General features: G+C 62.3%; 4 protein-coding genes across 8 annotated transcripts; 3 read left to right on the top strand and 1 right to left on the bottom strand.

Moving 5' to 3' along the window:
• Window positions 1-1,287: 1,287 nt before the first annotated feature.
• Window positions 1,288-11,289, top strand: TUFT1 (tuftelin 1). Of its 3 annotated transcripts, none has more exons than XM_048289055.1 (14): window positions 1,288-1,387; window positions 2,907-3,014; window positions 3,781-3,849; window positions 4,537-4,638; window positions 5,149-5,223; window positions 5,531-5,638; window positions 6,094-6,165; window positions 6,674-6,760; window positions 8,033-8,161; window positions 9,128-9,222; window positions 9,757-9,862; window positions 9,950-10,033; window positions 10,669-10,769; window positions 11,143-11,289. In XM_048289055.1, the coding sequence occupies exons 1-14, from the start codon at window positions 1,346-1,348 to the stop codon at window positions 11,195-11,197; spliced, it is 1,233 nt and encodes a 410-aa protein (XP_048145012.1). In that variant the 5' UTR covers window positions 1,288-1,345; the 3' UTR covers window positions 11,198-11,289. The 3 variants fall into 3 exon arrangements, with proteins under 3 accessions (XP_048145012.1, XP_048145011.1, XP_048145013.1); XM_048289054.1 differs by having other exon boundaries at window positions 2,904-3,014; XM_048289056.1 differs by lacking the exon at window positions 3,781-3,849 and having other exon boundaries at window positions 2,904-3,014.
• Window positions 11,290-13,308: 2,019 nt separating this feature from the next.
• LOC125318358 (cilia- and flagella-associated protein 45-like) lies at window positions 13,309-14,772 on the top strand. The gene is made up of 4 exons (XM_048288980.1): window positions 13,309-13,430; window positions 13,870-14,011; window positions 14,416-14,541; window positions 14,640-14,772. The coding sequence occupies exons 1-4, from the start codon at window positions 13,330-13,332 to the stop codon at window positions 14,769-14,771; spliced, it is 501 nt and encodes a 166-aa protein (XP_048144937.1). The 5' UTR covers window positions 13,309-13,329; the 3' UTR covers window position 14,772.
• An 82-nt stretch (window positions 14,773-14,854) lies between these two features.
• LOC125318070 (eukaryotic translation initiation factor 3 subunit A-like) lies at window positions 14,855-19,347 on the top strand. Its single transcript, XM_048288430.1, has 8 exons — window positions 14,855-15,532; window positions 15,613-15,791; window positions 16,070-16,199; window positions 16,547-16,693; window positions 16,783-16,970; window positions 18,082-18,275; window positions 18,456-18,680; window positions 18,756-19,347. Exons 1-8 carry the CDS (start codon window positions 14,873-14,875, stop codon window positions 18,947-18,949), a joined length of 1,917 nt encoding a protein of 638 aa, XP_048144387.1. The 5' UTR covers window positions 14,855-14,872; the 3' UTR covers window positions 18,950-19,347.
• A 103-nt stretch (window positions 19,348-19,450) lies between these two features.
• Window positions 19,451-25,434, bottom strand: LOC125318232 (Fc receptor-like protein 4). Of its 3 annotated transcripts, none has more exons than XM_048288813.1 (12): window positions 25,230-25,434; window positions 24,173-24,254; window positions 23,107-23,127; window positions 22,785-23,018; window positions 22,255-22,521; window positions 21,896-22,174; window positions 21,106-21,375; window positions 20,714-21,016; window positions 20,475-20,561; window positions 19,982-20,003; window positions 19,827-19,897; window positions 19,451-19,755 (listed from the first exon to the last, which is right to left on the bottom strand). In XM_048288813.1, exons 1-12 carry the CDS (start codon window positions 25,398-25,400, stop codon window positions 19,649-19,651), a joined length of 1,914 nt encoding a protein of 637 aa, XP_048144770.1. In that variant the 5' UTR covers window positions 25,401-25,434; the 3' UTR covers window positions 19,451-19,648. The 3 variants fall into 3 exon arrangements, with proteins under 3 accessions (XP_048144770.1, XP_048144772.1, XP_048144771.1); XM_048288815.1 differs by having other exon boundaries at window positions 24,154-24,254; window positions 25,230-25,327; XM_048288814.1 differs by lacking the exon at window positions 21,896-22,174 and having other exon boundaries at window positions 25,230-25,432.
• Window positions 25,435-25,941: the final 507 nt, after the last annotated feature.

The raw sequence follows: 25,941 nt of genomic DNA, 5'->3' as shown, positions 1-25,941 counted from the left end.
CGTGGGTTCTGGAATTTTTTGGCAATTCTGGGTGGGAATGCTCGGGAATTGTCGGGGGGGGGGATGTTCTGGAATTCTCAGGGGGAATGCTTGGGAATTCTCGGTGGGAATTCTCAGGGATTCCTGCGGTCAATGCCCGGGATATCCGGGTGGGAACTCTTGGTCACTCCTGTCCCCTGCGGTCCCCTCTGGCCATGTCCCCCCTGTGGTCACCGCCCAGGGAGGGCCGTGCCCGGTGCCCCCGCCGGTGCCACCCCCGGTGTCCCCCGGTGTCCCCGCCCCGGAAGGGCCGTGCCCGGTGCCCTCCCCCGGCCCGGGCGCGTCCCCGGAGGTGCCCCCGGACCGGCCCGGCCGGTCCCGCCCCGGCTGCTCCCCGGTGCCCGCGCTGTCCCCGCGCTGTCCCCGCGCTGTCCCCGCCCCCCCCCCGTGCCTCAGTTTCCCTCGAGCTTTGGGGACATCCCGGGGACAGCGCGGCCCGGAATTCCCAATCCCTGAACTTCCCTGGAATTCCGCTCTCCCGACCCCGCCGGGGATGTCCCCAAGGTGTCCCCAAGGTGTCCCCAAGGCGCGCTGAGCTCACGGCACGGGAATGTCGCAGCTGGGACACACCCGGGCAGTGCCACCCCCGGGCGGGCGGGGACACTGCGGTGGCACGGCCGCGGCTGCCAGCGCTTGGCGCGGCTTCGGCACGGCCGGGCGCGGCTTTGGTGCGGCTTGGCACGGCTCTGGGGACACGCCCGGGCTGGGCCTGGCACGGCTCGGGCCCTGGCATGGCCGGGCAGGGCCAGGCACGGCTTTGGCACAGTTTTGGCACAGTTTGGTCCGAATTTTTGGGGGGCACAGTTTTGGCACTATTTTGCCAGAGTTTTGCCCCAGTTTTTGCAGTTTTTTGACAGTTTCTGCCCGGCTTTGGCACGATTCTGATTGTCCCTATTTCTTGGCCCAGTTCAGGTATAGCTTTGACTCGCTTTCTTCCCAGTTTTATCCCAAATTTCTGGGCCCAGTTTTTGCCCAGTTTTATCCCAATTTTGCCACAGCTGTTTCACGCTTTTACCCCACTTTCTCCCAACGCTTTTATCCCACTTTCCCCCCACTTTTCCCCGGTTTTCCCCCATTTCCCCCCTTTTTGGGGCGTGGCCAGGTGGGCATGACCAAAAATGGGCCGGGGGGCGTGGCCTGAGGGGGTGTGGTCGAGGTGGGCGGGGCACACACAGCCACGGCGGCGGGTGGGCGTGGCCTCGGTGGGCGCGGCCTCGGTGGGCGTGGCCTCGGTGGGCGCGGCCTCGGTGGGCGCGGCCCCGCGCTCAGGTGAGGCGGGCGCGGCCCCGGCAGTCGCGGCGGGGCCATGAACGGGCTCCAGGGCTGGGCCGCGCTCCTCGAGACCCCGGTGAGACCCCCCCGGATTCCCCCCCCCCGAATTCCCGGATCCCTTCCCCAAAATCCCCGGATCCCTGCCCCGATTCCCGGATCCTTCCCCAAAATCCCCCGGACCCCTCCCCAAAATCTCGCCGGGCCTCTCCTTCCCCCCCTTCCCGGAACTCCCGGGGTGTTCCCGCCCTCCTGGGAGGAGTTTCGGGGGGTCCCAAACCCCTTTGGGATTCCCGGGACCCCTCCCTAAATTCCCGGATCCTTCCCCAAATTCCCCCGATCGCTTCTCAAATTCCCGATCCCCTCCCCAAAATCCCCGGGCCTCTCCTTTCCCCCATTCCCGGAATTCCCGGGATCTTTCCCCTTCCCGGGACAACCTTCGGGGGATCCCAAATCCCTTTTTCCTTTGGGGGGAGGGGAGGGGAGGGGGCCATATTCCAACCCCGACCCCATCCCGGGATTTTCGGGAGCTTCCCGGCCCCTCCAAGCGCCCCAAATCCCGGGATTTTGGGATCCCCCCGTGCAAATCCCGGGAATCTCTCCCAGCTCGATCCCAAAAATCCCAACCTCCCCCCGGCCCGCCGGAGCCGCTCCCAAAATCCCGGTTTTTTCGGGAACAACGGACCCCTGGAGCGGCTCCGGGGGGCGCGGCCATCCCGGAGTTTTCCAGCTGGGATTTGAGGAGTTTTCCCCGATTTTTTTCCCTCTTTTCCCGGTTTTCCCAGCCGGGCCTTGGGCGGGGCTGGCGCCTTCCCAAAAATCCGGCCCCGCGCCTTCCCGGCGCCCCAAATCTCGGGAAAAGGGGGTTTGGGGCCACAAATCCCAACGATTCGGGGTTTTTTAGGGATTTGGGAAGCTCTGGGACTTCTCCCGGGATTCCAGGCCGCTTTTCCCGGTTTCCCGAGGATTTGGGGGTGACTCAGCTCCTCCCGAAGGAAATTCCTCATTCCCGGCTGCTTTTCCAGCCTTATAAGGAGCGGTTCGGGATAATGGGTGGATAAAGGCGCTTCCAAGGGCCGGAAATTCCCAAAATTCCCGAAATTCCCGAAAGTCCCGGGGTTTAAAACCCCCGGGGGCTCGGGTCAGGCCCGTTCCAGGCGGGGAGAGAATTCCCAAAGGTTGCAAAACACCGGGAATCTCCCTCTGGGATTCCAGGATGGGGTTGGGATTTTGGGATTCCCTCCCCTGGAATTTTGGGGATTCCCTCTCCCTCCAGCCGAGCTTTATCCCAAAAATCGTTTGGAATGCTGGAAGAAATGGAGGAAAACATTGGAAAATCGGCTTTGGAATTCCAGGAATTCTGGGAATCCCATCCAGCCTCGTTCCCGTGGGATCCAGCTCCTCTTTGGGATATTTGGGACCTCCAGGATTTCGGGAATGCCTGGAGCTGGGAAAAATTTCCCAGTTAATTCCCAAAATTCCCATTTCCCAGTTAATTCCCAAGAAAATTCCCCATGGGCCGGGCTGGAAAAGCTCATTGGGATGAGAATTTGGGAATTTCGGGATTTTTCTGGTTCAAGGCGGATTTTTCCCAGCAGGAGCCGAGCATGAGGCGCCCCACGGAATTCCCGGAATTCCTCATCCCGGAAAACTCCCCGACTTCCCTGGAAAATTCCGGAGGTCCCAAATCTGCCTGGAATCCAGAGGTGAGTCTGGGAATTTTTTCCCAAAACTGCGGAAACTTTTGGAAAATCTCCCCAAAAAAATCCGGATCCAGCGTCGCTTTTCCTTCCCTTCGTCCATCCCAACCCCGCCGGAGAAAAGCGGGAAGGGTTGGATTTATCCCGGATTTATCCTGGGATTATCCCGGATTTTTCCCCAGTTTTCTTCCCCAATTTATTCCGGAATTATCCCAGATTTATCTTGGATTCATTCCCACGTTTATCCCGGATTCATCCTGGATTTATCTCGGATTTTCCCCTGATTTCTCCCGGATTTTCCCCTGGATTTATCCTGGGTTCATCCCGGGTTTATCCCTTGTTTTTCCTATATTTTTCCCGGATTTTTCCCTCGTTTCTCCTGGATTTCTCCCGGATCGATTTTAGGGCGGCCTCAAATTAAACTGAAATTTCCAATAAACCTCAAACTTCAGCCTAAACCTCGGGATTTTCAGGGCGGCCTAAAATTAAACTTGGAATCAAATCTAAAATTCAACTTAACATTCAAATTAAGCTTAAACCCAAACTTAAACCTAGAATCAAACTGAAATTTAAACTTAAACTGAGAACTCAAATTAAATTTAAGCTTAGAATTAAGCTTAAAATTCCACTTAAAATTAAATTTAAAACTCGGAGTCAAATTAAACTTAAACTCAGTCTTGGGACTCAGCCCTGCCCAAGGCCGCCCCGGAAATCGAGGTTTTAGTTAAACTTTAACCTAAAACCTGAACTTTAAGCCGGGTTTAACCCTCAGGAGGCCGGGCCGGTGCTGAGGCTGCGCCTGCCCAGAGACCCCCCCGGGGAGCCGCGGCCCAAGCAGAAGGTGCGGAAAAACGGGAATTCTGGGGGGGGAAAACGGGAATTCTGGGGGGAAAACCGGGAATTCTGGGAGAAGAACGGGAATTCTGGGGTCATTCTGGGAATTCTGGGGGGAAAACCGGGAATTCTGGGAGAAAACCGGGAATTCTGGGGGGGAAAACGGGAATTCTGGGAGGAAAACGGGAATTCTGGGGGAAAAACGGGAATTCTGGGGTCATTCTGGGAATTCTGGGAGGAAAACGGGAATTCTGGGGGGAAAACGGGGAATTCTGGGGTCATTCCGGGAATTCTGGGGGGAAATTTGGGGTTCTGGGGTGAAAAACTGGGAATCTGGGGGGGGAATGTGGGAATTTTGGGTGAAAATCTGGGAATCTGGGGGGAAGTTTGAGGGGTTTTGGGGGGAAATCGGGGAATTTTGGGGTGCAAATCAGAGATTTGGGTAAAAATCCGGGAATTTGGGGTGAAAATCTGGAATTTTGTGAGAAAATCCAGGAATTTGGGGACAGGGAATGGGAATAGGGCTTTTCCCCATCTTATCCCCAGCAGGAGATGACTGAAAATCCTGGAATTTTGCCTGAAAATCCGGGATTTTCGGGCCAATCCCAGTGGAGCCACCGCAGCTGGGGTGGCAAATCCCCGTTCCCAGCTTTTCCTGGGAATTCCTTCCCCAAATCTCCGTGTCTTCCCGCAGCCGGTGGGCAGAGCCTTCGCCATGGTGGCCAAGAGATCCGACGGGAATTCCTTGGCCTCGGAATGCGTCAAATCCAACGAGGGAGACGAGGAGATCATCAAGGTGCCCCAATCCCACAGCTCGGGGGGCTTTGGGGTCGTTCCGGGGGGAAAAGGGGGGAAAAGTTCCCTGGGGTTGTTGGGGAATTTTCCCCTGAATTCCCACCAAAATTCCTCTAAAATTCCCCCAGATTCCCGGAAAATTCCGCGGGGCTGCTTGGGAAGAGGAGGGGGCGGCTCAGGGGGCTTTCCCTGGGTTTGGGGGGTGGATTTGAGGGAAGAAATGGGGATTTTGGGGAGTTCCAGGTGGAGTTTTTTGGGATCCCGTTTGGATTTGGGGGAATTCCTTGTGGATGTTGAGGGAATTCCAGGAGGATTTTTAGGGAATCCTCTCCTTGGGAGCAGCACAGGCGGAGAAACCCCTCCCAAAAAACCCCCGGAAAAGTCAAATTTAACGGGAAAAATTGGGGACAAAGAATCCCAGGAAGTCTTGGGAAGCCTCCCCCTCCCCCCCCCGGATCCTTCAGCATTCCCAGATGGATTTGGGACGTTCCCAATCCCGATCCCATTCCAGGTTTATCTCAAGGCTCGCGCCGACCACGAGGAGCCCGTGACCCAACTCAAGAGCGAAGTCCGGCACATCCAGGAGGTGAAATTCCCAAAATTCCCCCGAATTTCCCTAAAATCCCCCCGATTTCCCACAAATTTCCATGAATTCCCCAAAATTCCCCCAAGTTCTGCTTTTTTTCCGTTTTTATTTTCATTCGTTTTCATTGAGTTTGGGTTTTTTTTCATTTTTATTTGGATTTGTTTCCGTTTGTTCCCATTCCCTTCCCGCCCCTTTATCCCAGGAATTCCCTTGGAATTCCCAAATCCCAGAAAACCCCAAATTTTCCTCTTTCTTTTCCCCCTTTCCTGCCCAAATCCCAAAAAAATTCTTTCCCCTTTTTTCCCAGGCCGGAAGCGCCCTCAAAAAACTCCGGGAAGATTTGAGCACCAAACTCCAGACCCAGACGGAATTCCGGGAACTTCGGGAATTCCGGGAATTCCAGGAGCACTCGGAGGTACAAAATTTGGGAATTACCCAAAAAACCCCACGGAATTTCCCCTTGGAAAAACCACTCCAGAGGGGATTTTGGGGTGGAAAAGGAGGAAATTCCCATTTTTTGGAGGGAAAAAGAGGAAAATTCCAATGGGGGGCGAAATGGGAAAATTTGGGATTTTCTGGAGGAGTTTTGTGGCTCCCAGGGATGATCCTGGAATTTTTTAGTTGTTCCTTTGCCGAAATTCCTGGATTTTGCCCCGAACTGGGAAGTGGGAGCACGTCCTGGGAATTCAGTGGGGAAAACAGGGAATTAATCCTCTGGAATTCGGGAAGTGGGAGCACATCCCCGGCTTTAAAAGTACTGGGAAAAATGGGAATAAATCAGATTCAATTTGGGCAAAGGGGAGCACGTCCTGGGCATTACAGAAATTGGGGATCAATCCCGAGTTTTTCCGCTCTTCCCTCGGATTCCAGGTGGTGCTGGAGAAGCGGAACGGGAGCTGCTCCTGCCCCGAGCGGCTCCGGGCGGAATCCCGGGAGGATCCGGTAGGGAGCCGAAAATTCCGGAATTTTCGGGGATGGGATTCAGGTCTGGGTGAAAAAAGGCTTCAAAAAGGCCTTTTCCAACCCAAAACCTCCACGGTTTTTGGGAATATTTGGGATCGATTTGGGAATTTTTTGTTTTTCCTCCGGATTTCGAGGTGTGATCCAAAGGGAAATTCCAGGTTTTAATTTGGGAATGGGTCGGGAATGGGCGCAGCTCCATTTTCATCTAAAAATCCAAATTCTGGGAATTTTCAACCTCCTGGAAAACCCAAAATTTTGGGGTTTTTTGGGACCCCTCACGAAGAATCCGAGGGGTTTTCGAGGGACAGGGAAAAATGGGAATTTCGGGATAAATTTCTCTTCTCTGGGTGGGGAAAACGGTGGAATTTTTGAGGGGGGGAAAAGACTTTTTTGGGATAATTTGGGGCGGGATTTTGGGAATTTTTGGGGGGGGTCACGCCCTCCGTGCCGGGGGGGACATTTGGGACCCTGGGGACGCTCCCGGCAGGAGGACGTGGAGGACGCGGCCCAGAGGCTCCTCCGGAGGCTCCAGGAGGCGGAAAAGCGGCACCAGCTGGAGAGGAAAACCTTCGAGGTGACGGCCCCGCCGAGAACCGGGAATTCTGCCCAAGTCTGGGAATTCTGCCCAACTTTGGGAATTCTGCCCCAATCTCGGAATTCTGCCCAACTTTGGGAATTCTGCCCAACTTTGGGAATTCTGCCCCAATCTGGGAATTTTACGGGGGGGATTTTTGCCCGAATTTGTGAATTTTTTGAGGGAGTTTTGTCCCAGTTTGGGAATTTTTTGCTGTTTTCCAGAGTCTGGAGGGTTAATTGGCCCCTCCCATGATTAATTGGCCCCTTTTGGGATTAATTGGCCCTTCCCGGTTGTTTTTTTGGGATCCCGGATGGGCGGGGCCCGGCTGCGTCACCCCAGAGTGACACCGCTGTCCCCACCCTGTCCTGCAGCCCCAACCGGTCCTGGTGGCCCTGGGGTGACTCTGGGGTGACTCTGAGGTGGCCCTGAGGTGGCCCTGAGATGGCCGTGGGGTGGCCGTGGGGTGGCCCTGGGGTGACCGTGGGTGGCCCAGGGGTGGCCCTGAGGTGGCCCGTGGGGTGACCGTGGGTGGCCCAGGGGTGGCCCGGGGGTGGCCCTGAGGTGACTCTGGGGTGGCCCGGGGGTGGCCCGGGGGTGGCCGTCCCTCGGGAAGGGGTGACAGAGCGGGGTGTCCGTCCCCGTGCCTTGGGGACAGCGGGAATTGGGGGGGGTTGGTGGCGTTTGGAGACTTTGGTCACCCGGGGGGTCCCTGCGGCTCTGAAGGGAGCCCTGGGGCCACCTCTGCCCCCCTGCGACGGTGCCGGAGGCCTGGGGCCGGTGGCCGAGGCCGTTCCTGGGGCCAAGTGACCCCTCCTGGCACAGGTGGCCCCTCCTGGCACAGGTGGCCCCTCCTGGCCCCCTCTGGCCCCTCCTGGCCCCCTCTGGCCCCTCCTGACCCCCTCTGGCCCCTGAGCCGCTGCTGGGGGTGGCCGAGGCCGTTCCCTTGGCCAGGTGACCCCTCCTTGTCCCCTCCGAGCTCCCAGACCCGTCCCAGTTCCCGTCACCCGCCCCCAAAGCGCTTCCCGGTGCCGTCCCACGGGCCGGGCGATCCCAGAAGATCCCAAAAACCCCCCCGGAGCTTTCCCTGGAGCCCCAGGATCTCCTTTTCCCGCAGAATTCACCTCTCATCCCTCCGAAATCAGGGAATCTTCTGAGGGATTTTTTTTCCCTCGGGGGTTTTTGAGGGATCTCCAGGAGGATCCTCCTGCCCGGGAACGTTCTGGAATGTCACCCGGGATCCAAGGAAAGCCATTCCCGGTGTTTTTCCAGAGGACGGTGGCGCGGTACCAGGAGGAAGTGGAGCGGGCGGGATCGGCCCTGCGGAGAGCGGAGAAGGACGCGGCCGAGAAGGAGATGGAGGTGGAGGAGCTCCAGAGGCTCCTGGCCAGCATGGAAAAGGTGCCGCGGGATCGGGATGAGCGGATTCGGGATCGGGAATTGGCCCCGGGAACCAGGAGAGCCCCCAGGGGTTGAATTCCCAACCAGGGAATTTTCTGGAATGGTCAAAACGGGATTTTCCCAGGTGTGGAAGAGCTTCCCTGGGAGTGCTCCCGGGGACCTCCCGCAATTCCCAGCCTCGTTTTGTTAATTTTTTAAGGGATTTTGGGATAATTGGGATTAAGGTCGGAGCCAGAGGAACCCAGAAATGTTGGGAAAATGAGGATGGAGGGATCTGGGTGGATTTTAGGGAAAGGTTCCTGATCCAGAGGGTGGCACCGGGACACGGGGGTTTGTGGGGTGTCCATCGATCCCAGGAGCTGGGATTGGGGATCCCAAAGTTGGGATGGGGGATCAAAATTCGGATTTAATTATTGAAATGTTGGGATTGATGACCGGAAGTTTGGGATTCATGACCAAAAGTTGGGATTGAGGACCTAAAGTTTGGGATTGATGATCTAAAAGTTGGGATTGATGATGTAAAGTTTGGGATTGATGAGCAAAAATTGGGATTGATGATGTAAAGTTTGGGATTGATGACCTAAAAGTTGGGATTGATGATGTAAAGTTTGGGATTGATGATCTAAAAATTGGGGTTGATGATGTAAAGTTTGGGATTGATGACCCGAGGCTGGATTTGACCATCCCACAGCATTGCTCCTCCCTTCACAATTCCCTGATTTTATCCCTTTTCCATCTCGGGATTCCCATGTTGGCTCCGGGGCCGCATTCCCGACCGCATTCCCGACAGCGGGATCGCCGTATCCTAGGGGGGGAAAAGCTGGGATAATCCTTTGGCCTCCTCTGTCCATCCAACCCTGATTTATCCCCGTGGAAATCTCTCCAGGGGCAATTCCCAATATCCCAACTCATTCCCAATATCCCAACTCATTCCCGACCCCAATCCAAGCCCGAATTCCGCCGCAGGAGCACCGGAATTTGCTGGCGCGGATGGAAGCGGGAGAAGCCGAGCTGGAGCGGCTCCGGAAGGTGGAAGGGGACAAAGTGGCCCAACAGGACCGGTGAGAATCCGGGAATCCCGCCAGCCAAATTCCTGGGAAGGGCGTGCCGGGCTCTTCCTCCCTCCACCCTGGGGATGATTCATCCCGAAAATGTTCTCGGAGATCTCCGGAGGGCGCTGGGAGCCTTCGGGTTGTCCGATTGTCCCGGGGGATCATCGGGAATGGCGTTGTTCCAGGAAGGCCGGGGTTGTGGCCTGGCTCTTCCCGCTCTTCCCGGAGCCTCACGGTGTTCCGGGATTCGGGAATGCTGCTGGGAAGGGGATTCGTGGCTCCCGTTCCTCGCTGTCCAACAAAACCCCGAGACCCGGCGAGAAAAAGCTGCGATTTGGGGCATTCCTGGCGTTTCTGGGTGGGCATTCCCGGCGTTTCTGGGTGGGCATTCCCGGCTTTTCTGGGGTGCACATTCCCGTTTTTTTGGGGGGTGAGCATTCCCGGGGATTTTTTCGAGCGGGAATTCCGGGGGTTTTTTTTTGAGGTGGGCTCTCCCATTTTTTGGGGGGACCATTCCCGGACTTTTTCCCGCTGTTTTCCCAGCTCAGCCCAGCTGGAAAAGGAGGTGGCTGCGCTCCGGGAGAAGATCCATCACCTGGACGACATGCTCAAGAGCCAGCAGCGGAAAGTCCGGCAGATGATCGAGCAGGTGACGGGAAACACAAGGAAAAATCCAGGAAAAGCCGGATGGGAATTCCCAAAAGCATCCCAATTTATCCCAATTCCTCCGTTGCAGCTCCAGAATTCCAAGACGGTGATCCAGGCCAAGGACGCGGCGATCCAGGAGCTGAAGGAAAGGGTTTCCTACCTGGAAGCGGAGGTGGGTCCTGGAATTTTGTGGGGTGGGATCTGAGCTTGGATCTTCTGGGATAGGTGGGATTGGTTTGGGAATGTCGGGATTGTGGCTGGGAGCCTCGTGGAGGTGGTTGGGGCAGCGGGAAGGGGGGAAAAGGGGTGGGAAATGGGGTGGGAGAAGGAGCGGGAAGAGCTGCCCTCCGGGTCCCGTGCTGGGCATTCCAGGGTGGTTTTTCCAAGGGGAAATTCCCAGCTGAGCCCAAAATCATCTCCCGAAGGCATCTTTTGGGAGCAGGAAGGTGGAAAAGTGTGGGGACAAGGATGGATTCCAGCCCCGCCGGGGCCGCCCCGCGTCCCCAGCGCCACTTCCACGCTTTTGTTCGGGACAACGCCCGGGGTGACGCCTCCAAACCTCCCTGGGCGGCTCCTTCCAGGGATTTCGAGAGGGAAAAGTCCCCCTGAGCCTCATTTCTCCTGGGATGAACCCCTCAAATCCCACAGGAATTCCCCACACCCTTCCCTGCTTCCCCGGCCCCATTCCCACGCTCAGAATTCTCCCAAACCCCAAAAATTCCGGTTCCGAGCACGGAGGGACAACCCCAACCCCGCTCCCGAGGGCTGGAAATTCCCTCCCTGATCCCAAATCCCTGCTTTTCCCAGAACCTGGAGATGCACGACCGGATCGAGCACCTGATCGAGCAGCAAGTGAGCCGGGGCGGGCTCAGCGCCCGGGCGCGCTCCAAGTCGGAATACGTCAGCAGGTCCGTCGGGAACGCCGGGATCCGGCCCCGGGAACGCCGGGATCCGGCCCCGGAGCAGGGCCTCGGACGGGCAGGGAGGAGGGGATGGATTTGGGAATGGGGTTGTGGAAGCGGGGGAGGTGTTTGGGATTTGAGGATGGGGCTGGGTTTGGGGATCGGCTTCTGGATTTGGGAATGCAGTTTTGGATTCAGGGATACTCCTGGAAACACCCCCCTGATTTTTCCATGTCCTTCCCTCCTCCCTCCTCCAGCAGATCCCAAATCCCTCCCATGGGAACTTTTAGGGACCCAGTGCCCAACCAGATCTCCCCGGGACCCTTTTCCATGGTTTTTTTCCCACTGAAAAATTCCCTTTTTGGTTTCCCTTTCCCAGCAAACGCCTCCCGGGCCCGAAGCCGCTGCCCCTGATCCGAGTGGTGGAAACCTGAATCCCAGGATCTGGGCCCAGCCGGATCCTTCCCCTTTGGAATGGTTTGACTGGAATTCCCTGCTGGACTCGCAGCCCTTCCTGAGGGAAGAGGTTTGGGATCGCCCAGGGCGGGATCCCGGCGCAGATTCCGGGCTGGAATCGGGAATTTTCCCCCTCTGCAGCATGGCTGAGGCGATTTTCCAGCCGGATCTCTCAATTCCCGCTCGTCCCGGGTGGCCAATGTGGCTTCCAGAGGGTTTTCCCAACCGGATTCGACACAGATTCAGGATTTCACCTTTTTTGGGGAGTTTTTCCAAATCAAAATCCGAAGATTCCACCCTTTTCCCAAAGAAAAATTCCTCCTTCCCGCAGCAAAGAGCTGGGAGCTGCCACCTCCGACCTCCAGCACCACCCCTGGACTTGGAAAATCCTCACCCAGCCCCAAAGATTCCATGTTTTCCCTCAGAATTCCCTGCTTTTCCCCCGAATTATACCCGGCACAGGCGTCGCGTCGGAATCCCGCGATTTTGGGTTTCATTCCCTGTATTTATTTCCATAAATTATCGGCGTCTCCCGGCGAGGCGGGGACGGGCACAGGCTGGAATTCCCGGGAATGCTGGCCCAGGACTGCCCAACCCCACGTTTGACCCGGGAGGCACCAACCGGGATCCCTCCGGATTCCCTTGGAATTTTTTATTCCCGGTTTTCATATAAAAAAACAATTCCATCTGCTTTAATCCCTGCTGGCTGTGGTTGGTTGGAAAGATTGGGAATTTGGGGGTTTTTTCCAGCTTTTTTTTTTGGTCTTTTGGGGTCTTTCCAGGTCCTGATTCCATGGGAACGGGATCAGGCTGTGTCCCGACACTCCGGGATTGGGAATTTTCCTGTTCCCAGAACCTGGGCGGGGGGGGAGGTGGCCGGGATTTGGGTGGGATTTTGGGGGATCTTGGATCCACCTCTGGATCCCCAAAATTCCTCTCCAAAGGGTCTGGACCCCCGGGATCCACGGATTCCCTGGGAGTGAGGCCTGGGGACACCCGCGACCGTCGGGAATGACCAAGAGAGAGAAAAAGACAGAAAAACGTAGAAAAAGGGAGAAAAAAATAAGAGAAAAAGAGAGAAAAAGAAAAAGAAAGTCAGGAGTAAATAGAGAAAGAGAGAAAAATGGAGAAAGACAGAAAAAAAGAGAAAGAAAATAGAGAGGAAAAGGGAAAAAGACCCAAGAAAGACGGGAAAAAGAACCCAAAAAAGACGGGAAAAAAGAAAAAAAGACGGAAAAAAAGACAGAAAAAGGGGAGGGGTCTCCGCTGCCCGGGCATCCCCTCAAGGGGGGCCCTCTCCCCTTTTCCCTCCCGTTCCCACCCCTCGGATTTTGCCCTTCCCGGCCCCCCGCGGGCACCGGGGGCGTTGGGGGCGTTGGGCCGGTGCCGCTCGCGCCGGGCGGTTGCGGCCGCTCCGGCCCCGGGGCCTCCGCCGCTCCGGCCCCCGCTCACAGCCCCGGTCGCGACACCCGCGACCCCGCGATGGCCGCAGGCGACAGCGACCCCCGCCCGGGATCCCCCGCCCGCGATCCCGGGGACAGCCCGGGGTCCCCTCGCCCTCCTGGGGACGCCGCCCCGGGGTCCCTCGGCCCCAACCCCCCCGCTGCCCCCCGGCCGCCCCAGGGCCGGGCCCGGCGGAGGCTCCGGAGCCGCTCCGGGGCTCAGACGCCGCTCGGGGAGCGCCGGGTGCGGGGCTTTGGGCACCGGAGGGCACCGCGGGGCACCGGGCAGGGCGGGAGCGGGCGTGGGGTGGGGCCGAGGACCCCCCTGGCCGCCCCCGGCTCCGTCCCGGGGCTCTCACAGGGAGGGGACAGATCCTGGTGGCCACAGGGAGGGGACAGGGCCCGCTGCTGGCACGTCCCGGTGGCCACAGGGAGGGGACAGGGCCAGCCCTCGGTGGCCGCGCTGCTGCTGGAGCTGGAGCTGAGGCTCCGCGGGTCCCTGAGCCCCCCTTCCCACAGCAATCCCCGGCTGGGGGGGATTTTGGGGGACTTTGGGGTGGTTTGGGAGAATTTGGGGAGGGTTGGGGTGATCTGGGGGGAATTTGGGGGAATTTGGGGGCTCACCGCATCCTTTCCCGCAGCCCTCGGGCCCCTCCAGCCCCATCGTGATGCTCCGGGATGTGAGGAGCGCCCCGGGACCGCTGCCCTCGCTCCGGGACAAACCCAAAACCATCCGGGTCATCACCAAGGACATGGTCCGGGAGCTCATGTGAGGCCAGGCTGAGCCCTGAGGGGATTTGGAGACCCTGCGGGATTTGGGGACCCTGCGGGATCTGGGGACCCTGCGGGATCTGGGGACCCTGCGGGATTTGGGGACCCAGGGGTGTCACTGCGCTGTCCCAGAATCTCCAGGATCGAGGATGTCTGGTGGAAACAGGGTGAAAAACGTCCCCAGATGAGTCAGGCTGGGCTGAAATTCTTTCAGCATTTGTATTTTGGGGTGCGAAAAAACCCTCCCGGGGTTTTCCAGGAGTTCCTGGGATCCTAAATCCCATCCGGGTGCCACTTTTCCCCCTTTTTTCCCCTTCCTGCCCACCCCAAACCGGGTCTCCCAGCTCTTCCTGGGGTGACTTGGTGGCCGAGAGGGCACCGCAGGTGGCACTGGGAGCTGTCCCCGTGCCCCTGACCCCTGTCCTTGTCCCCACCAGAATTCCCAGGGACAGGGCCCCGGCCTCTCTCATCATTGGGAAAAAGGATTTTGAGCGGATCCAGGAATCCGCTCGGCCCCTGCCCCAGGAGGAGCGCGGGGAGCGCCTGAGGACCCTCAAATCCCGGCAGGACGCGGCTTTCGTGGGCATCTCCCGCTTTTCCTGATCCCCCTTTTCCCGCTCCCCGCTTGTCCCCAGGGGTGGTGGCTTCCCCCAGGGGGTCCCCGCTTTGTCCCCCACCTTTTGGGGCTCCAGGGAGGGCTGGGGAGGATCCCTGGAATCATCCCCAGCGATGCCACCGGTCCAAGGGCCCGGGGTGTGTGCCCGGGGGTGCGGGAAGGGGGGACCTGGCTGTGCCAGGGTCCCAGGAGTCCCTCGTGTCCCCTCTCTGTGCCAGGGCCACAGGATCCCGTGGTGTCCCCGGTCCCGGGATGCCGCGGTGTCCCCACCCCACGCCGGGAATGAGCCGCGCGGGTCCCCGGGAATGTCCCTGGGAATGTCCCTGGGAATGTCCCCGGGATTGGGCAGCGCTCGCTGTCCCCGCAGGAGTCCCTGCGGAAGGTCCGGAGCGCGGAGCTCAGAAGGGCCGAGCTGCAGGACAGGGGGGACCCGAGGAGTGACCGCGAGGAGGAGGAGAAGGAGAAGCCGGAGCGGCCGCAGCGGGCGAGGAAGGTGAGGCCGGGCTGGGAGGGATTTGGGGGGGATTTTGGGAGCATTTTTGGGAGGGGATCTGGGGGATTTTGGGGTCTCCACTCTGTCCTTTCCCGCAGCCCTCGGGCCCCTCCAGCTCCATCGTGATGCTCCGGGATGTGAGGAGCGCCCCGGAACCGCTGCCCTCGCTCCGGGACAAACCCAAAACCGTCCGGGTCATCACCAAGGACATGGTCCGGGAGCTCATGTGAGGCCGGGCTGAGCCCTGCGGGGATCTGGGGACCCAGGAAGGAATTGGGGACTCAGGGGGAATTGGGGACTCAGGATTTGGCCACCCAGGTGGGATTTGGGGATGCAGGGGACACTGGGAGCTGTCCCCGTGCCCCTGACCCCTGTCCTTGTCCCCACCAGAATTCCCCGGGAGAGGCCCCCGGCCTCTCTCATCATTGGGAAAAAGGATTTTGAGCGGATCCAGGAAGAGGCTCAGGGTCCGGTCCCGGAGCTCGCGGATCGGCTGAGGACCCTCAAATCCCGGCAGGACGCGGCTTTCGTGGGCATCTCTCGCTTTTCCTGCTTTTCCCGCTCCCACTTTTCCCACTCCCCCTTTTCCTGCTCCTCCTGTTTTTCCCACTCCCTGCATGTCCCCAGGGGTGGTGGCTTCCCCCAGGGTGTCCCCGCTTTGTCCCCAGCCTTTTGGGTCTCCAGGATCCCTGGAACTGTCCCCAGGGATGCCACCCTTCTGTGGGTGCCCGGGGCTGTGGGAAGGGGCACCCATGGCCGTGCCAGGGCCCCGGGAATGTCCCCGGGATTTTCCCCAGGATCCCCGGGAATGTCCCCGCAGGAGGCGCTGAGCCAGGCCCGGAGCGAGGAGCAGAGGCGGGAGGAGCTGCGGGAGCCGAGGGACCGGAGGAGCGACCTGGAGCAGGAGACGGAGCAGGAAAAGCGGGAGCTGCTGGAGCGGGCGGCCGGGATGAGGCTGGAGCAGGAGGACGAGATGCGGGAGCTGAACTCGGTAGGGCCGGAGCGCTGCCCTTCTCCCCTTCCCTTTTCCCGCTCCCCTTCCCGGTGTCCCGATGCCCCGGTGTCCCGCAGCTGCTGCTGACCGCCAAGTGCAGCTCGATCCTGGACCATCAAGTGGCGGAGAAGCGGCTGATCCATGAGGAGCTGGCGGCGGAGGAGCGGCGGCTGAACGGGATCATGGAAGCGGAGCGGGAGAAGGGGCTGGAGTTCCAGGAGGAGCTGGAGCGCCGCAGGAAGCAGGAGCTCATCAGGTGCGCGGCTCCATCTTCCCTTTCCCCTTTTCCATTTCCCCTTTTCCATTTCCCCTTTTCCATTTCCCCTTTTCCCTTTCCCCTTTTCCCTTCTATTCCCTTCTATTCCCTTCTATTCCCTTCTATTCCCTTCTATTCCCTTCTTTTCCCTTCTTCTCCCTTCTTTTCCCTTCTTATCCTTTCTTTTCCCTTCTTTTCCCTTCTTCCTTTTCCCTTTTTTTCCCCCATTTCCCCTTCTTTTCCCTTCTTTCCTGCATTTTCCACTCCCGCATTCCCAGCACCAGGCTGGAGGTGCTCAGGCAGATGGAGCAGCACCGGGAGCAGCGGGCGCTGAGGGCTGAGCAGAAATTCCAGGAGGGCCGGAGGGTCCTGGAGTGCCTGGAGCAGATGAAGAGGGAGGATTGGGAGGTGCGAGATTCCAGAGGGAATTTGGGAAGGGGTCGGAAGGGTTGGATCGGCCACGACTGAGGCTGAGGACAGCGCGGGGCAGGATCGGGGCTCTTGTGACCTTGGGGACGTGGTGGCATCGCCGGGAGGGGACAAGGAGCCACCGTGGCCTGAGGGAGGAGGAGGAGGAGGGAGAGGATCCCAGGGAATGGCAGATCCCAGAGATCCGGGCTCCCGGGGGTTGAAGGTCCTGAGGAGCGGGATCCCAAGGGATGGGGGTCCCAGGGCTTGGGGGTGCCAGGGAATGGGATTCCCCTGGGAACGGGGCGCTGGGCTGACGGGTCCGTGTCCCCGCGCGGTGTCCCCAGGCCTGGCAGCGGCAGCAGCGGCGCAAGCAGCAGCTCTGGGCCGAGATGAGGCGCGCGGGCAGCGAGAACCGGCGGCTGCGGCAGCGCGAGAGGGACCGCGACCGGCGCGACGAGCAGCGGGCCCTGGAGGAGCAGCGGCTGAAGGGGGTGAGGGCAGGGCTTTGTCACCTCCCGGGGCCTGTCCCCCGCTGTGGCCCTGTCCCCAGCGGGTGGCCCTGTCCCCGGTGTCCCCGCAGGAGCGCGAGGCGGCGCTGGAGGAGGAGCGGGCGCGGGTGCGGCGGGAGCGGCAGCGGGAGCTGGACCGGCTCCGGGACATGCAGGAGCGGGACCGGGGCTGGCAGGAGGCGCGGGTGGGTGGCACCTCCGCGGCGACAATGCCACCACCACCCCGTGTCCCCAGCCCGGCAAAGGGCGCGGGGAATCTGTGCCCACCCCGGGGCTCTGTCCCCACCCCGGGGCTCTGCCCCCGCGTCGGGGGATGTCCCGGAGCGGTGGCAGCAGGGACAGCGCCAGGGCCGGGCACTTCCAGAGCTGTCCCCAAGCGCAGCCTGGCACTGTCCCCAGTGTCCCCCGGCGCTGTCCCCGGTGTCCCCTGTCGCTATCCCCGGTGTCCCCGGCGCTGTCCCCTGTCGCTGTCCCCGGTGTCCCTGTCCCTGTCCCCGCTGTCCCCGGCGCTGTCCCCGGTGTCCCCTGTCGCTATCCCCAGTGTCCCCCGGCGCTATCCCCGGTGTCCCCTATCGCTGTCCCCGGTGTCCCCGGCGCTGTCCCCGGTGTCCCCCGGCGCTGTCCCCGGTGTCCCCTATCGCTGTCCCCGGTGTCCCCGGCGCTGTCCCCGGTGTCCCCTATCGCTGTCCCCGGTGTCCCCTGTCGCTATCCCCGGTGTCCCCCGGCGCTATCCCCGGTGTCCCCTATCGCTGTCCCCGGTGTCCCCGGCGCTGTCCCCGGTGTCCCCTGTCGCTATCCCCAGTGTCCCCCGGCGCTGTCCCCGGTGTCCCCTATCGCTGTCCCCGGTGTCCCCTATCGCTGTCCCCAGTGTCCCCCGGCGCTGTCCCCGGTGTCCCCTATCGCTGTCCCCGGTGTCCCCGGCGCTGTCCCCGGTGTCCCCTATCGCTGTCCCCGGTGTCCCCCGGCGCTGTCCCCGGTGTCCCCGGCGCTGTCCCCGGTGTCCCCTATCGCTGTCCCCGGTGTCCCCTGTCGCTGTTCCCACTGTCCCCGGCGCTGTCCCCGGTGTCCCCCGGCGCTGTCCCCGGTGTCCCCCGGCGCTGTCCCCTGTCGCTATCCCCGGTGTCCCCGGTGTCCCCAGTGTCCCCCGGCGCTGTCCCCTGTCGCTATCCTCGGTGTCCCCGGTGTCCCCTGTGTCCCCTGTCGCTATCCTCGGTGTCCCCGGTGTCCCCGGCGCTGTCCCCGGCGCTATCCCCGGTGTCCCCGGTGTCCCCGGCGCTGTCCCCAGTGTCCCCCGGCGCTGTCCCCTGTCGCTATCCCCGGTGTCCCCGGTGTCCCCGGCGCTGTGCCCAGTGTCCCCGGTGTCCCCGCAGGACGCGCTGCGCGCACAGCGCGCTCAGGAGGCGGCGGAACGCGCGTGGCGGCGCCGGGAGCTGGAGCGGGAGCGGCGCCGGGCGGGGCTGGCGCGGGAGCTGCAGCGCGGGCGCGGCGAGCAGGTGGCACTGCGGCGACAGCAGCTGGCACTGCACCTGGAGCAGGAGCGCCGCGACTTCCTCACCCTGCTCAGGTGGGGCGCGGGCTGGCACGGGGACAGCCGGGGGCAGCCCGGGGGCTGTGCCAGGCGTGGCGGTGTCCCGGAGCCGGGTGTGACCAGGTGGTGCCGGGGACACCAGTGCCAGCCCGGGGGCTGTGCCAGGCGTGACCAGGGGACCGTGGCGACGTCCCCGTGCCACCCCCTGTCCCGCAGTGGCCAACAGGAGCAGCTGGCACGGGAGCAGCAGGAGCAGGAGCGGCGGGAGCGGGCACGGCGGGAGCACGCCGAGGCGCTGCGGGGACAGATCCGCGAGCTGCGACAGCGGCGACAGCGCGACAGAGCCGCGGCCATCGAGGAGGGACAGCGACAGCTGCGCGAGGCGCGGGAGCGCTGCCAGCGCCTGGCACAGATCGGGCAGCAGAAGCTGCAGCGCCTCAGGTGCGGGGGCCGGCGGTGCCACCTCCTCTGTCGCCTCCCCCGTCACCTGTGTCACCTCCCCTGTCACCCCCGCAGGGACACCGGAGTGCCCGACAGATACTGTGCCCGCGTGGAGAGGAAAGCCTGGGCCACGGCCAGCGCTGCCGCCTCCTGATGCCACCCGGGCGCCACCGTGCCACCTCTTAATGCCAACCCTGCCGCCTCCTGACGCCAGCCCTATTCCCCAGGGATCTGGGCCTCTATTTCCCCTTTTTTATCCCTATTTTTAACCCGGTTTTTATCACTTTTCACCCATTTTAATCTATTTTTAACCCCGTTTTTGAATCTGTATTTTAACCCGGTTTTAGCCATATTTTAACCCAGTTTTCATCGATTTTTAATCCGATTTTTAATCTATTTTAACCCATTTTAATCCAAATGTTTTTAACCAATTTTTATCTGTTTTCACCCACTTTATCTCCATTTTAACCCATTTTCTCCCTATTTTTAACCCATTTCTGTCCCCATTTTCCCCATTTTATCCCTATTTTTAACCCTTTTAAACCCTTTTTTATCCCTATTTTAAACCCATTTTCTCGGTTTTATCCCTATTTTTAACCCATTTTCATCCCTATTTTAAACCCTTTTTTAACCCAAATCCCCCTCAATTTTGGGGTCATGGGGGGATGCCAAAACGGATCCAGCAGAAGCCGAAGCAACCCCAAAATTGGGAAAATCTCCCTGGAAAATTTGAATTTCTTCCATTTTTATTCTTAATTTTGTCCTTCCCGTTCATTTTTCATCCTGTTCCCTTTTCCGGGAGAATTTCCTCCCAAAATTCGGGATTTCTGGGGCCTCCCAAGAAGGGATTTTTAGGGGAAGCCCCAAACCGGAGAATCCCATTCCTAAATTTCTGCCGTTTTCACCAAAAATCTCCGGTTTAGTCCCAATCCTGGCGTCCCCCAGCGCCACCCGGTGCCACCCCAGTGTCACAGCACGTTCTCGTAGATGTCACCGCCGTCCCCTGGGTGCCAGCGGGGTCCCGGCAGCTCCGCGTAGGTCACCTGGGGGGCCTCGGGGGTGGCACTTGGGGACCCTGCAGGAGACACCGGTGCCACCCAGTGCCACCCGCGGGTGCCACGTCCCTGTCCCCAACCCCGCACTCACCCCCTGGCCTCTTGGTGGGCACCACGTGGGTGTAAAACACCTCCCCCTCCTCGGAGGGCACCGGGGAGGTCCTGTGGGGACAATGGGGACGACGGGGTGACCTCGGGGCGGCGTTTGGGGACACGGGGACACCCCCAGACCCCTCCCCCACTCACCTGTCCTTCGGCATCCCGGGGGCTGAAGGAAAGAGGGAGGGGGTGACAATGGGGTCAGAGGGGTTGGGGACACCCTCAGGGGACCCCAAAATCCCCTCGAGCACCCCCAGAAAGCCCCGAAATACAAAAAGAAATACTAAAATCCCAACCCCCACCCAGGACCCCCCAAAAAGCCCTAAATACCCCAAATTTTCCTTGATATCCCAAATTCTCCCAGATCCCCAACCCCCCACGGAATCCCCAAAAAGCCCAAAAAGTCTTTGAAATCCCAACCCCATTGCAACCCCAAGCGTCCCCAGGACCCCAAAACCCATCCAGGACCCCCCCCAGCGCCCCCAAAAAGCCCCGAAATACCCAGAAAAACCCCCTAAAATCCCAACCCTCTGTGACCCGAAAACAACGCCGGGACCTCAAAACCCCCAAAGGACCCCCAAAAGGCCCCCAAAATACCCCAAAATTCCTTGTAATCCCCTGTGCCCCCATTGTCACCCACCCTGGCGGTGCCACCGGTGCCAGCCCACGGCGGCACCCACGAGCAGGACCAGGGACAGGAGGGACCCGCCAACCCCTGCGGCCACTGCTGGGGACAAAGGGGACACTTCGGGGTCACCCGGCGGGCTGAGCCCCCCACAGTGACCCCCGGTGGTGCCACCTGTGCCCTGTCCCCTCCGTGTCACCGCCAGGGCCAACCCGGCGGTCCGAGCCCCCCGCAGTGACCCCGAGTGAGCCCACCTGTGTCCCAGTGTCCCCGCGGTGTCACCGTCAGTGCCAGCTCGGGGCTGAGCGCCTGGAACACGCGGTGCCCGTCCTGTCCCAGCTGGTTGGTGGCCACGCACTGGTAGGTGCCGGAATGTCCCACATGGACGTCCCCGAGCTCCAGGAGGGGACCCCGGGCCACCTCGTTGCCGTTGCGCAGCCAGGTGAAGGTGACAGGGGCTGAGCCCACCTGCACCGAGCAGCGCAGGGTCACGGGGTCACCTGCGCGCACCGGCTGTGCCAGGGCACCGGGGCTGATGGTGGCATTGGCCACGGGCACTGCGGGGACACAGACGGGGCTGGCACCTGGCCAGGGGGGATGGGGATGTCGTGGGTGGGGTCACCCCATTCCTGAGGGTCCCGCTCACCCAGGACGGTGACATTCAGGGGGACACTCTCGGCCACGCTGTCCCCGTCACTGGCCCTGCACTGGTAGTGGCCGCTGTCATTGTCCCCAACGTGGCGCAGCTCCAGGCGGGGGCCGGTGCCCAGCGGTGCCCACGAGTCCCCCCGGTGCCAGGAGAAGGACAGGGGACCTGTCCCCGCGGCCACCGCGCAGCTCAGCACCAGGCGGTCCCCCAGTGCCACCTGTGCCCCGGGGGGCTGCGCCGACACGGACACCCCCGAGAGCGGGACCCCTGCGGGGGGAGGGGGACACCAGGGGACAGTGAGGGACGCGGGGAGGGTTGGAGAGGGGCGGGAGGACCCCAGGGAGGGAGAGGGGGGCGCAAAGCTGGGGGGGGCTTGGAAAGGGACCCCAAGGATGGATGGGGGGTTCAGGGAGGGGACACCTGGAGAGGGATGGGGGGGACACCAGGGAGGGTGTGGGGGCCCAGACGGGGATGGTGGGACCTGGGGACCGTGGGGGGACCTCAGAGAGGGGTGGGGGAGAACCCGGGGAGGGGTGAGGGGACCCGGTGACGAATGGGAGGACCTGGGGCAGGGACCCGGATGGATGGGGGGACCCAGGAAGAGACTCGGGAAAGGATGTGGGGACCTGGGGCAGGGCTGGGGGACCTGGGGAGGGACCCGAGAAAGGATGAAGGGACCCGGGGCAGGTGTCAGGGGTGGATGGGGGTCCCCAGGCAGGGCTGGGGGTGCCCAGGCAGGGGTCCCGTGGCGGCTGTCGGGGCTCCCCGCGCCCATCCCCGCACTCACTGCGCACCGTGACGCGGAGCCGGGCGCTGCTCTTCCGCACGGGCCCCCACCCGGAGCGCACCTCGCAGCTGTAATTCCCCGAGTGGGAGACCCCCACGGCGGGCAGCAGGAGCTGCGGGGACCCCTGCGGGCCCCCCACCAACCGCCCGTCCTGGTAGAAGAGGTGCAGGAGGGGGGCTCGGGGCCGCAGGGGGCTGGGGGTGCTGCGGCAGCTGAGATTCAGGGGGGACCCCTCGGTGGGCTCGGGGGGACCCTCCAGCACCGGCACCGGGAACAGCTCTGGGGATGAGACGGGGGTCACACCGAGTCCCCGGGGAGGGGCTGTGCGGGTGTCGGGGTGGCGGCGGTGGGGTGCTCACCGTGCACTGTCACCGTCACCGGCTCCGACATCATAAACGTTTGTCTCGTCCTGTCTTCCACCAAGCCCCTGCAGTGGTAGCGGCCGGTGTTGTTCAGCTGCAGAGGGGACAGGGACAGCTCGGTCCCATCGCGGAACAGCTGCAGTTGTTTCTCCTCGTGGTAGAAGGACACCCAGGACACCGGTTTGTCCTGCCAGCTCCGGCAGCGCAGTGTCACCGTGTCCCCCTCCAGCAGCGCCTGCGCCGGCACCTGCAGCACCAGCCAGGCTGGGGGACAGGGGGGTCCGGTCACACCGCGGGGATCCGTGGGGTCCCGATGGCACCGGGACGCTCCGATTGGGTCACAGCCAGCGCACCAGGGGTCCCCAATTCCAACACGGGGCTCCGCTCGCCCTGGGATGCTCTGGGATGTCCCCGTGTGCAGGGGACGGGCTCTCGTCACACCAGGGGGGTGACCCACGGAGCGGAGCCCACCCAGAGCCCTCGGGGACCCCGCGGGTGCCAGGCTGGGGACACCCAACCCCCCTCACCATTGGAGACGCTCACGGTGGGGCTGCGACCGGTGCCGGGTCTGTGACACTGGTAGGTGCCACTCTCGGTGACACGGAATCGGTCGGGTCCCTGCAACTGCCACCAGCGCTGCCCGTCCTTGTACCAGGTGGTGGCAGCGGCGGTGGCCGAGCCCTGGCAGGTCAGTGTCACCCGGTCCCACAGCACCGGCGGCGTCCAGGGGGGCTGCACGAGGAGCTGGGTGGTCTGGGCGCCTGCGGGTGACAGGGGACACCAGCCTGCCAGGGCCAGCGCGGGATGGGGACAGCGGGGCGGGGACGTGGCATCCCCCCGAGGACTCACCAGCGAGGCCGAGGGTCTGGGCTGGAAGGGAGAAGGGACAGGGCTGGGTGGGGGTGGCACCGCGGGGACAGCGGCATCCGGGGGCGGGGTGTGGGGCTGTCCCCGAGCTGTCCCCGTGGGGACACCGGTGCTTGTGGGAAAGTGCTCGGGGACAGTCCCCAGCAGGTCTGGAGAGGGTCCCAGGGGACAGCGCTGCGTCGCAGCCGCCCACGCGCCACATCCAGGTGGCACGGACGCCTCGGGGACGGGGACACCGCGGCCACCCCGGGCTGAGGCAGGACACGGGGACACTGTGACCAGCCCGGGCACGGGGACACCGCGGCCCCCCCGTACTGGCACAGGTCACCCCCCCAGCCCCACGGCCACATCCCCATGGCCCTGTCCCCATGGTCCCATTCCGACGGCCTCTGTCCCCATGGCCCATCCGCATGGTGCCTGTCCCCTTGTCCCTGTCCCTGCACTCCTGTCCCTCTGTCCCTGTCCCCACAGCTGCCCCAGCCCCAAGGTGCCAGACCCCGCATCCCTGCCCCACGGGGGTGATGGTGGGGACATGGTGGGGACATGGGGATCCCAGGACTGGGGGGTCCCAGGGGATGTCGGAGCCAAGGGTGGGGGTCTCCATGGGTGGTGTGGGGGTCCCAAAGGCCCAGTGTCCCCCTGTCCCCATCCCTGTCCCCATCCCTGCCCCCATCCCTGTCCCCATTCCTGTCCCCATCCCTGCCCCCATCCCTGCCCCCATCCCTGCCCACATCCCTGTCCCCATCCCTGTCCCCATCCCTGCCCCCCATCCCTGTCCCACCCCTGCTCCATCCCTGCCCCCATCCCTGCCCCCATCCCTGCCCACATCCCTGTCCCCATTCCTGTCCCCATCCCTGCCCCCCATCCCTGTCCCCATCCCTGTCCCCATCCCTGTCCCCACAGCCACCCCACAAGCCCGGTCACACCGGGGCCACACTGGCTCTGTCCCCCACTGGCTCTGCTGGCCTTTGGGACATCAAGGGACCCCGCAGCCCCCCGGTGTCCCCTCCCCACCACTCTCTGCCTCACCCCACAGCAGCAGTGTCACCTTCCCGGCCATGCCGCTGTCCCCCGCCACCCGGGCTGGCTGTCACACACTGCCGGGGCCACTTGTCCCCTGGGTGGTGGCTCTTGAGAGGAAGGGGAAGGAAGAGAATTTACATCTCGTCCCACGTGTCGGGGACACAGGATGGAGGCTGTGTGGCAACAGCGTGGGGAGAGGCTGGGGACAGGGCAAGGACACGGTGGGACACGGTGGGGACACAGCAAGGACACGGTGGGACACGGTGGGACACGGTGGGACAGGGTGGGACACGGTGGGACAGGGTGGGACACGGTGGGGACACAGCAAGGACACGGTGGGACACGGTGGGACACGGTGGGACAGGGTGGGACACGGTGGGGACACAGCAAGGACACGGTGGGACACAGTGGGACAGGGTGGGACACGGTGGGGAGGTGATGGTGGGGACATGGTGGGGACATGGGGGTCCCAGGACTGGGGGGTCCCAGGGGATGTTGGAGCCAAGGGTGGGGGTCCCCACGGGTGGTGTGGGGGTCCCAAAGGCCCAGTGTCCCCCTGTCCCCTCCCCAGTGACAGCAAAGTCCCTCCAGCTGAGCAGGGAGGGCCCTGCTTTCCCTTCCCCCACCCCATTTTTTGGGGCTCCCCAAACTTTGACAGTTCGGGGCTTTTTCCTCTCTTTGTTCCCCTTTTTTGTCACTGGGGAGGGACTTCCCTTGGGAGTGACACTGCCCGGGGGGGACACTGGGGGACAGTTCTGGGGGCGGAGGGGGTGACATGGCCCGGGGGTGTCCCTGTCCCAGGGGTGACACAGCCCTGGGGGTCCCTGTCCCTGTCCCTGTCCCTGTCCCTGTCCCTGTGTCACCCTGGCAGTGACACCCCTGCACCCCTGATCCCTCTGGCCCTGGTGGTGACCCCTGGGCCCCCAGGACCCCTGGGAATGACCACGGGGCCCGTGGACCCCTGAGCCCCCCGGACCCCTGGTCCCTCTGAGCCCCCCTGGCCCCGGCAATGACCCCGGGGCCCCCCAAGTCCCAGCCCCGCCAGGCCTGGCCTCGACCCCCACCCCAGTGCTGGGGCCCACCTGCTGCCTTGCGAGGCGGTGTGACGTCACACCAGTGACGTCACCGCACAGCACCGCCGCCGACAGCGCCCCCTTCCTGTTCCCGGGGAAACTGCACCCCCTGTTTCCGTGGCAACAACACCCGCACATTCCCATGGCAACAACCCCACCCCATTCCCACAGCAACAGCATCCCGTTTCCATGGCAACAGTCCCCATCCCCATGCCAACAGCTCCATGTCCCCACGCCCTCTGTCCCCGTTCCCATGGCAACAACACCCTCACATTCCCATGGCAACCCTCTCTCGTCCCCGTGGCAACACCCCCTCATTCCCATGGCAACCCCCCCCTTCCCACTCCCGCATCCCGATTCCCACGCCCACACCCCCAATTCCCGCGGTAACAGCCCCCCTGGTTCCCATGGTAACAACCCCCCGATCCCACAGCACCTGTACTCCCCATTCCCACGGTAACAGCCCCTCCGTTCCCATGGTAACAGCCCCCCCTTCCCATGACAACAGCCCCCGTTCCCATGGCAACACCCCCATTCCCACGCCCACAGCGCATGCGCGGAACTCTCCCCGCCTCTCCCTCGCCCCGGACTACATCTCCCATCACCCCTCGCGGCCCGGGCCGCTCTAACGGCGCTGGGCCGCTCCGCGGACTCCATTTCCCATCGCACCCCGTGGCACGGGGGTGGGGGCGCGGGCATCCCTACGGCGGCCGGCGCGGGC

The sequence above is a fragment of the Corvus hawaiiensis genome, chromosome 29 (genome assembly GCF_020740725.1).
Source record: "Corvus hawaiiensis isolate bCorHaw1 chromosome 29, bCorHaw1.pri.cur, whole genome shotgun sequence".
NCBI classification, from domain to species: Eukaryota; Metazoa; Chordata; class Aves; order Passeriformes; family Corvidae; genus Corvus; species Corvus hawaiiensis.
This window is presented reverse-complemented; position numbering and strand designations above follow the sequence as displayed.